The sequence below is a fragment of the Thermobia domestica genome, chromosome 7, assembly GCF_964235325.1.
Source record: "Thermobia domestica chromosome 7, izTheDome1.hap1.1, whole genome shotgun sequence".
In the NCBI taxonomy this organism is placed as follows: domain Eukaryota; kingdom Metazoa; phylum Arthropoda; class Insecta; order Zygentoma; family Lepismatidae; genus Thermobia; species Thermobia domestica.
The window spans coordinates 256,785,488-256,796,475 of NC_137460.1; the positions used below are offsets into that span (position 1 = coordinate 256,785,488).

At 35.2% G+C, this 10,988-nt stretch overlaps 1 protein-coding gene across 2 annotated transcripts in view; it reads left to right on the forward strand.

Annotated features, from left to right (window-relative positions):
• Nucleotides 1-7,386, forward strand: part of LOC145690848 (uncharacterized) — an 82,852-nt gene extending 75,466 nt beyond the window's left edge. For both annotated transcript variants that reach the window (XM_081766207.1, XM_081766208.1), the window contains exon 3: nt 5,685-7,386. In XM_081766207.1, coding sequence (XP_081622333.1) covers nt 5,685-7,083 — 1,399 coding nt within the window. In that variant the 3' untranslated portion in view covers nt 7,084-7,386. The remainder of the gene's footprint in view (nt 1-5,684) is intronic.
• The last annotated feature ends 3,602 nt before the right edge of the window (nt 7,387-10,988 follow it).

A 10,988-nucleotide genomic window follows, 5' to 3' on the forward strand; every position in this document is an offset into this window, starting at 1 on the left:
TTTTAGTTTAATATTCATAAAAATTCGGTGTCCCCATATGCCCACGCAGTACTGTAAGATTGCCATTAATATTGTCTTGTTATATAACTTGAAAATCTTCTTGTCCAATCTGAAGTCCTTTGTTGCAACTGTTAGTAATTTGTTGGCTACCTTTTTTGCTTTTTCTGTTATTTCTGTTATATGTTTATGAAAGTTTAATTTTTTATCAATCCATACTCCAAGATATTTGAATTCATTTACGTGTTCAATTTTTGTGTCATTAATTTTTATTATTGGATCCCTCTTTAAAATTTGACCAAAGACCGTGTATTTAGTTTTACTTGGTGATAAATTTAGCTTATTTTCTTTGCACCAATTATCTAATTCTGTTAATACTATTTTCCCTTTTGCTTCTATTTCATTTCTTGATGATGCTGAAAATACAACTGCCAGATCATCAGCATAACCCACAACACCGATTGTTTCTTGCATATTATTTAAGTGATTTAAACATGGCTGTAGTGTAACATCCCACATTAAGGGCCCGAGTATCGAGCCTTGTGGGCAGCCTTTTGTGCTTATTGTTTTAATGGTTTCTCCCGGTGTTTGTATTTGTATTTGTCTTCCGCTACAATAATCTATCATTATATTATACAGTGTTTTACTGATGTTCTTTTTCTTTAATTCGTTGAAGAAAGCTGGCCACCATAAATTATCAAATGCTCCACTTATGTCAGCATAAATCATTACTTGATATTTTTCTACTTTTCCCTCTTCTATCAGGTCTATCATTCTTTTAATAGCTGTTTCTGTGTTTTTTCCTTTTCTGAAACCATATTGTAATAAGTCATTTTCTAAAACTCTCGTCCGATTAATCCTTTCCGTTATTGTTCTTTCAAACAGTTTGCTTATGATATTTAGTAAACATATAAGTCTATAGGATTTCGGATCATCTTTTTTATCGCCAAATTTCTTAAAAATTACTAAGTTAGCCTGTTTTCATCTTCTGGGTATTTGTCCTTTTTTGAAACATAGATTAAACAGCTTTGACGAGTATGGTGCCCACTTATCCGCGTTTTTCTTATAAATTTCTGGTTTTATGCAGTCTGGACCTGGTGTCTTTTTATTTTTTAATCTTTCAATGTGATTTATTATTTCTTCATTCTTAACTTCTTCACTTTGATCTTTTATTGGAGTCACCGTCATTAAATTTCGTAGTTGTGTCTGTGTTTCATTGTCTTCTCGCTGATCGTCTTTTGGCAGCAAGATGTCCATCAGGTATTCCACTGTTTCTTTCCAGTTTTTGTGTACGTCCCGTCTAGTTTTCTGAAGGTTGAAAGAGTAATAGGTTTTTTTTTTGTTTATTATTTTATAAGGCTCTCCCCACGGATCTATATTCAGATTTTTTCAATATAAGATTGCCAGCTTCTTTTCTTACTTTCTGTTATTTTATTTTGATAGTTTTTTCTTTTTTTTTTTAATTTCTGTACTTGTTTAACCTTCTTTCTCTTAGATTATTATCTATAGTATTTTGGTATAATTTTCTCGCTTTTCGTGTCTTCCTGTTTAAATTTTGTAGTTCGTTTGTCTAAAATGTATTATTATTTACTTCTAATCTGGTTGTTGTTTTAGTTTTAGTTGATTTTTTTTATTGCACTTTTTGTTGCTTCCTCTATCTGTTGGGCTATTTGATCTAGGTTGCTCCAATCTTCTATTTTTGGTAATTTCATTTCGTTCCAAAATTTTTCCCAATTTATTTTATCTGGGATATATAGAAATCTTTCCTCTCCCTCGTTTGTGACTATTTCTTGAGTTTTTGTTTTTATTATATCGAAGATTATTATATTGTGGTCACTTTCATACCTAGCATACGCTTTCTATGATCTTGACCGCATAGACACAATTATTTTCTTAGAGGTGATCTAAGAAATCGTGTAAACTTCGTAAATGATCGAGCGCCCCCACCGCCATGGTTTCTAGCCCAGGATAAGTCAGGTGGATTTTTTCCAGTTCCTTCAGAATTAACGTTGCTTTGGAAAAAATTCTATCCGAGAGGAGTCAGGGTCTTAGTTGATTATAAAATCACCTTGTATCTCATGAGCAAAACGATATGACAACATTACTATAGAAAAGAGCATTTTGTGTTTTGCTGCGTCTTAACATCTATTTAAAAGCGATAATAAGCTGGCCGTACAAGTAAAAATTAACTGTTTATTTCAAATGCAGGCCTGAAAGGCTCTTATTATTGGCTTTGGTCACTCATCCTAGGGTAAAAACGTTGCTCTCCACTTTTCTGTCGAAAGCTCTATTTCTTCCGGATGTAAGATGTATGGCAAAAGAAAAAAAAAAAAAGTAGTAATCATTTCTTTCTTAACGTTTTTCGTATGATACATACAAGAAATGTAGAACAAAAATCTGAAGCGACATATGATACAAATTAAAGAAGATTAGGAAAAGTACCTCACAATAGGAAGTAAACTACATACTCTTTCGCCTAATACTTTATTAGATCGAGCAGTAGCGGTAGGAAAACAAACCATCGAAAGTAATTAAGGTACATTTCATTTGAGCAGCTTCTTGGGAGTCCAGATCGTACTGGCAGATTCGAAAGCTATTCCGTTGCAAAGACAATTGTCAGAGATAAAAAATAAAATGTGTTCTATTAGTGCTGTATGGTAAATATTACAGAGGTAAGATATTCTATCAACTCTCCGTGAAGGGTTTAGCATAGGGAATCTAAATAACAATAATAAGAATTTTAGGAAATCGAAAAATGGATCAAAAGAATGCGATCTTTGCCAATAATTAGTTTTTGGATCAGGGGCTACAAAATTTTTGAACGTTCCTAGTTAGTTTTAGGATCAGGGGCCACAAAATTTTTCAACGCTATAAAGAAGATGCTATAAAGAAGATCAAAGATACCAACCAAGGCCTAGAGTTGAACGGTGTTCACCAGGTTATAGCTTATGCTGATGATGTAAATTTAATAGGGGTTGGTAGGAGAACAATAGAAAGAAGTGCAGAGTCCTGCTAAACGCTTGCAGTGACTTGGGTTTAGAAGTAAATGCTGAGAAAACTAAGTACATTGAAGTGTGTCGAGACCGTAATACGGCAAATTATGGATGCGTTAAAATATTAAATAATACTTTTGATAAAGTGGGTAATTTCAAATATCTAGGATCAACATTAACAGACAAAAATCATATTCACAAAGAAATTAAACGTCGTTTAAAAGCGGGAAATTCGTGTTATTATTCAATTCAAAATCTCTTGTCGCGAATTCTATCGAGGAATTTGAAGCCTAAAATATACAAAATGATAATCATGCCTGTTTTTCTTACTTTAGTTTAGTTTAGTTTCATCCTTTCTGTACATAGAGGTTGCAGAAGACTAAGCACATAGGACACGTCGGAAAATAATACATCAAATTACAAAGATAATAGTAAACGATAAAATAAAACACTAAAAGAAAATTAAATTACAGTCGATAACAAAATAACAGTGCCAAAGAATATACCTAAATATATACTTAGCTTAAGAATTACAATCTAGATATTCAGAAACGCTATAATAAGCTTTATCCACAAGAAATTTGAACATCTCATTGTTAAACACCTTTATGTTCTTAATGTTTTTAAAATGCTGGGGTAAGTGATTATACAACCTTGTACACATAGAGCACACATTTTGTAGACACTATTTCTAGTTGAGCTATAATTTTGTTGCGAGACATAAACATCCGTAGCTTTCCTTGTTTTATGTAAATGTTCAAAAGATGTAACTATAAAGGAATGCCAATTAGTCTTAGTAAACATAATGCTTTTGTATATGTACAGAGATGGGAGCGTTAGAATTCTGTGGAGTTTAAATATTTCTCTACAAGATGATCTTGGTTTCAAGTTAAAAATAATACGTATGACTTTTTTCTGTGTGCGGAAGGTGGTTAGGGCAAGGTGCGATGCTCCCCCCAAAATAACTCCAAAACTGAGAAGTGCCATAGTATAATAAAAGCAGAGTGTGTCGAGAAACAGTGCCTTGTAGTTTATATAAAACAAAATTTAGACTGCACAATGTGTTGTTTAAGCTTAAAGTATCTTCTTTCCACACTTTCTTGAATAATTAACCCTAAGATTTACTGAAGAGGAATAACTTAAAAGTAGAGAATCGTTCTTTATTACTGGAGTTTTTAGCAGTTTGGCTGAAAGATGAAAATATAGTACCTTAGATTGGTCCACATTTATCTCTAAGTTGTTACTGGATGCCCATGTTGTCAATCTTTCTACAGTTAGTTTGAAGTTATTTTCTAGCTGCGACATTGTGCTTCCTTTCACTAAAACATTTACATCATCTGCATATAAGACTGGTTGCGAAACATGGTCGCTTACTTTGAGGGAAGAACATAGACTGAAAGTATTTGAGAACAAGATCCTGAGGCGAATATTCGGGCCCAAGGGGAACGGGAATGGGGAATGGCGTATGGTGTAAACTTCATAACGAGGAACTACATATTTTTTTTTTTTTTTTCGATTTACCAAACATTGTTAGGGTCATCAAGTCAAGTGGGCAAGTCATGTAGCTAGGATGGAAGAAAGTAGAAACGCTTTCAAAGTCTTGACTAGAAGACCAATTGGAAAACGACCATTAGGAAGACCTAGGCGCAGATGGGAGGACAATATTAAGATGGATCTCTCAGAGATAGGAATACAAAGTTGAAACTGGATCCAGTTGGCTAAGGATAGAGTCAATGGAGAGCTTTTGTGAACGTAGCATTGAACCTCCGTGTTCCATATGCCATAGAGTTAATTAGTTAGTTATGTTCAATTAGTACATAAACTGTCTTCCTGTAACCCAGCTTCCTCTATAACATTCGATGCGCTTCACCATAGGATTCTGAAACATGAATATTTAGATAGAGAGTCTACTAGTTCTTGTGTAAATCCTTAACACGATAAGTTTCATAGTTCTCGAGCTATGGAGCAATAATCTTGCTATACACTATGAGAAAAATCCCTGGAAATATCTTAGGAAAAATGTTACGACATATCTCGTTGAAATTCCTACTCTTTTGTGCCAAACACGTGAAGAGTTTTCCTGTCTGACCTGATTACGTGCTTGAGAGTTGCAACTTTTAATACTGCATTTCTCACGAAATATTAAACTCACGGGTGCAGCGCCCACATGTTTGGATTTCCTGTAAAATGTTCTTTCAAAATTTTACTGATATTAATACCAGGCGCTATATTGTTAAATTGCATACCTCAAAAAAAAAAAAAAAAAAAAAAAAAAAAAAAAAAAAAGATTTCTCTTAACAAAAGTCACTTAAATCAAAATCTTACGAATTTTCTTTCCAGAATAGAGCGTGCCCTAAACAAGAAAAATCTCATAGAATCGTTTAGGATATAGGAAATGACATACGATCTGATGCTATACACGTTGAGATTTTGACTCTAGGATAAATCGTAAGTGATTTCCTAGGATCTATTCCATAGTGTATAACAGGCCTTAAATTTTACTTTCCGTCATTTTCGGCAACTCATAACTGTGGAAATAGACATTTTATGCCCTATGTTTACTACACATTTTTGCTTCTTTTTAGGTCTCCTGAAAGATGCCATTATTTTAGCCACAGAGCAACTGGTATATAATATATAAATTGCGCTCTGGTTCATATGTGTGTTACTGTATATTGTGCTTTTACTTTCCAGGTCTGCATTGAGGAAAGCAAATAGTTCTTTGTGGAACGAAACTACGCAGGTAGATGCGAATAGAGTTTGTAATCCTGAGGACAATCAGATGCATACAAGAACCGAAGTGAATAATGAAGTTGGCGATGTCTCCGTAACCCCAAGGAGTATTACACCTGTTGTATCACTTTCGGAGAAGAATAACCAACATGAATCAAATAATGACATCGTGTTAGATGGTAGTGTTACTTGTATGATCTACAAACCTCTCGATAATTCAAGTTTGTATTTTTGTAATATTTGTAAGAGTGTCTTTGCTTCTAAGGAACAGTTCGAACGGCATTCTCTCTTCTGTAGCACGTATTACGTTTGTAAAGCATGTAGCAAACCATTCACGAAACGATGTGCGCTGATAGTTCACAACAAAACTTTGTGTGGGAGTGTATCAAACGACCAGATTATGTCTACATTCGAGTGTCATTCTTGTAAAGATTATTTTGCAAACCGTAATGCTCTGCTTTTCCACTTCCAAACTATCCATTCTAAGAATGCATACTTATGCGCTGTATGCAATTTAGCTTTTGACAACAGTTACGGTGTGAACGTACATTTAAAATTACATAAATCTGATGTACATAAATCTGATGTACATAAATCTGATGACTCATATAGGCGTATTAAGGAAAAAATTGCTTATTTTAAACATGGTTTACCATTTAATAGCGAGAACGTGGTTAGACCTGGTGATTCATCTAGTAGAGATGGTGTCACTAAATCTGCTGACCCATCTAGTAGAGAGAATGTCGTTAAACGAGGTGATTCATCTAGTAGGGAGAACTGCGTTAAACCTAATGACTCATCTAATAGAGAGAATGTCGTTAAACGAGGTGATTCGTCTAGTAGGGAGAATGTCGTTAGAGCTTGTGACTCATCTATTAGAGTCAGTGTCGCTAAATCTGCTGACCCATCTAGTAGAGATAGTGTCACTAAATCTGCTGACCCATCTAATAGAGAGAATGTCGTTAAACTGCGGCCATTCAAATGCCCAAAATGTAATTTAGGCTTTAAAAAGAGAACTCCGATGCTAATTCATCTTTGTCGGCATAGAAAAAAGAGAAGGTATTGCTGCTACTGCACATGTGCTGAATGTGATCACAACGTTGGTTGGAAAGTATGTCTGGATAGGTGTGTAAGGTCTGTGGTACAGACCAACTATTACGTGTGTGATATTTGTGAAGCCATATACAGTCAAAGATGCGCCTTTCTTGCACACATATATACTCACAAGGAAAACAGTAGTAAAAATCGGAATTGCGAATGTGATTGCTCATCATGTAAGAAGCTGACTGGTTGGAAAGTGTGTTTAACACGAATTTCGAGCAAACAGTACAACAAACTATATTTTTCTAGTACTGATTAATAAGGAAATTGTCAAAGCAGACAATGCTTCTCGTGTAACAAAATGTGTTTATAAGATGAACGTGAAAACAGACTAGTGAGATGTAAGTGTTTAAAGTATAGGAAAACTTGTTTTAAAAGAAATTTCCGGTTAATGTACAAATACATGGGTTTGTGGAATTCAGAGTTCCTAAATTTACAAGGTTGTTATTAATAACATATTTTACATGAATTTTATACACTGAGAGCTGTGACTGGAATATTTGTACAAGAAATGTACTAATACACAATAACACACTGAGCAAGGCTATGTGATAATATGTAATATATATATATATATATATATATATATATATATATATATATATATATATATATATAACGTAACAGTTTCAACACAATAACTGTGTCTTCATCAGACTTCCACTCTTTCTGGCTGCTTGGGAGTTGGTCCTCACTTATATACTCTCCGGAGATCAGCTTTTAATTAGGCTCCGCCCCTTCTTGTGCGGCTTTCACTTTCACTTTTTAGCTGCACACGTGTCCAATTGAAAGTTTACTTTTTTCGCTGAATACATTCTGTCTTCTAATCATCCTTATTTTCCTTGTTAATTTTTTTCTCTTTCTGTTTTCTTCCTATTCATTTCTTCTTCTTTAAGCAGAATCTTCTCCCACTCTTTATTTATCGAGAATCCTGCATTCCAATTCATCACCTTGTCTCTTGCCTTCATAATCTCCCTGGCTTTCTTCCATTTTATCACGAAAGTTTTGTTCTCTACTTCTATGACCTCTGCTCCTTCCCACCCCATCCTGTGGTTTCTCTCTTTGTGATGCTTGTATATCGCATTGTTGTCCCTTTTCAATCTGACATCATCCTGGTGCTGTTTTATCCTTTCTTGCATTTTCTTTTTTGTTTCTCCTATGTAAATTTTGTTACACTCCGCGCATCCTACTTTTCCCCTTTGATCTTTGTCCACCATTGCTTTTCTCCTGGTTCTTCTGATTAGTTCAATTATTCTGCTTCCTCCTTTCCTGTACGTTCTAATTCCTGCTTTCCGATGCATTCTCTTTGTTTTCTCTGTTTCTTTGCCTAGGCTTTCTATTCCAAACCATTTTTTGTTCTTGTCTTCTTCCTCTTTCTTTCTATCTCTTGCTATGTTTCTTGTGACCCTATCCTCTTCGTTGCATCCATTTCTCCTTAGTTGTGTCCAGAACTTCTTTAAATCTGTTTTCTTTTGTTCTTCATTTGTGTTTAGGTCTCCTATTCTTTCTTCCATGCCTTTTATGAAATTCTTCTTTGTACCCTCATCCACATCACTTCGTTTGTGGCAATACACTCCCGCTGCATACTTTTTTTTTTTTTTTTTTACCAGGATGTAATAAACTCTCCTCCTTCCGACTTCTTTATCTTCATATCTAAATAGTTTATCTCCTTGTCTACTTATTTTTCATTTTGTAGTCTAATCCCTTTCTTTTCATCTTCCACGTCTCTTATGAATTTCTCCAGCTGCCACATAACGGTAAAAAAGAAGCAGTCTCTCTCCTCCTCCTTTCTATCGTCTCCTTCTCCCATCGATTCATTATTATATCTGATAGTACCGGACTCAAACAAGATCCTATATTAAGTACTTCCTTCATTTTAACAATCCTGTCTCTGATTATGCAGTATCCATTCTCCCACAATGCCTCTAATCCTTTTCTTACCTTCGTACTGTCCCAATTCCCCTCTTTTCACTCATTTCCTCTTTTATTATTCTCAATATTTCTTCTCTCTTAAGGCTCGGGAAACATAGAGAGTATATAAGTGAGGACCAACTCCCAGCCAGAAGGAGTGGAAGACTGATGAAGAGACAGTGAAACTGTTACGTGATAGTGTTTTTTACATTTTATCACATAGCCTTGCTCAGTGTGTTATTGTGTATTAGTACAAAATGGAAACAAGGCCTGATAAAATAGTTACAAAAAATGTAAAGGGAGGAACATTTTTTCAAATGTGCAACTTACTCCTTCTTCTTTCTATTAGATTTTGTGTGTGTCTATGGAAGCAGTAATGTGTTCTTTTGTTTGGCATGTAGTTTAAAGGTCGCAAACAGGTCTTCTTGGGTTAGCAGCCATGTAAGTACTGTTGTATCTTGCAACGTTTTGAGGGCTGACATTGTAATCATCTTCAGGCAAATATGATAGGGCAATAGAATGCGTGGAATATATACTTCATGTGTGTGTGATTTTACTCATCTGATTGATGGTTGAAATGACGGCTTCTGACGTACTTAAAATGGCGGGGTATGAGTGGTGTCCATGTTTGACTCAGTTGAAATCTTGTGTCTCTGTTAAGATTCGTTTTTTTTTTTTTTTTTTTTTTTTTGCGTGATTTTATTTACACATACTAAAATAATAGCAACATGTTCAAGAGATGGGAGAATAAAAGAAACTGATGCAATCACGCAAGAAGAAACGGACCTTAACAGAGACACGAGATTCCAACTGAGTCAAATATGGATACCAAACATATCCCGCCATTTCAAGTACCAATCAGAAGCCGCCATTTCAACCACCAATCAGAAGAGTCCAATCACACACACATGAAGTATATATTCGACGCACTCTATTGTGCCGACATATTAGCCTGAAGATGAGAACGATGTTAGACCTCGAAACGTTGCAAGATACAACAGTATTTACCTGGCTGCTAACGCGAGAAAACCTGTTTGCAATACGTCGCCACGAAAGCTTCAATGGATATTTTAGTTTAAAGGCCATTTGTTAAGATTGTTCGGGACACTTGACAGTGCCCCGTGCTCTGACGTTTGTGTACTCTACAATGGTTGTATTTGATTAGCAGTTTACCTGAAACTAATGCCGGTCATATCGTGAATGGTCTTCTAGTAAACCATGAACATAAGATAGAACCATGTGATATGTAAGAAAATATTTCCGTTCACCATTTTAGTGTATAGTAGTGTAAGTGTTTGAACTGTATAGAGTATAGTTAGAAATGTAGAGTATGTTCTTAATGGATTCTTTCTCTTTTTAATGATGTGCTGAAAGCGTATTAATTGTAACAAAACAGTTTTTGTTATATTTATTGTACATTTATCTCATTGAAGTGAAAAAAATAAAGCTGCTTTTGTTTGTTAGGGGATGGAAAGTGGGACTTAAATTTCCTAGTACGATGTAACATGTGAGAGTACATGTCTTTTTGATATTGTAATCAAATGCAAGCGCATGCTTTTATAGTATTATCTTTTACATATCTCCAGAAGACTCAATAGAAATCAGATGATGTCTGAACTACCCAAGTCTCAAAGTTGGACCACTACACTCAATCCATTTTCATTATCCTTTAATATTTGGATGCCATTGATCAGGTGTTCGCCCCATTTCAAATTCTATGTAATAAAATTCAAAGATTTTCATTCAATATGACCATTTCTGACCCATCACTCTACGCTTAGTCTGATACCCCGACCACCTATTATTTGGAGTTCGGTGGGAAGACATTTTTTCTGTAAGGAGATCCCAGGATTTATATACACTCATGAGTGATTGAATTATCGTTCTGAAGATATGGCGCTGTGCTCAGCTTCATGAATGTATTAGGTGGGCGTGGTGTGTAACAGCGAGGACTTCAGATCTCGTACAGGGTTTATGAGAACCAGTTGACTTCAGGATGGGTAAAACACGAGACCTCATCCCACTTGATTGCGGCTAGGTAGTCGTTGTCAGGCGTATGGATCATTCATTTCTGAAATCGTGCAGACACTGGATTGTATTAAGAGTGTACAATGAGTACGTAAATTCAGTCAAAACTACCGTCGCCAGGGTTAACTGTGCTGGTGCAGAACGCGTTAATGACGAGTAGCTATCGCTTGTACGGATGATGAGGGTGGATAGGATGGGCTATGAAGCACATCATTCGTCAATTCA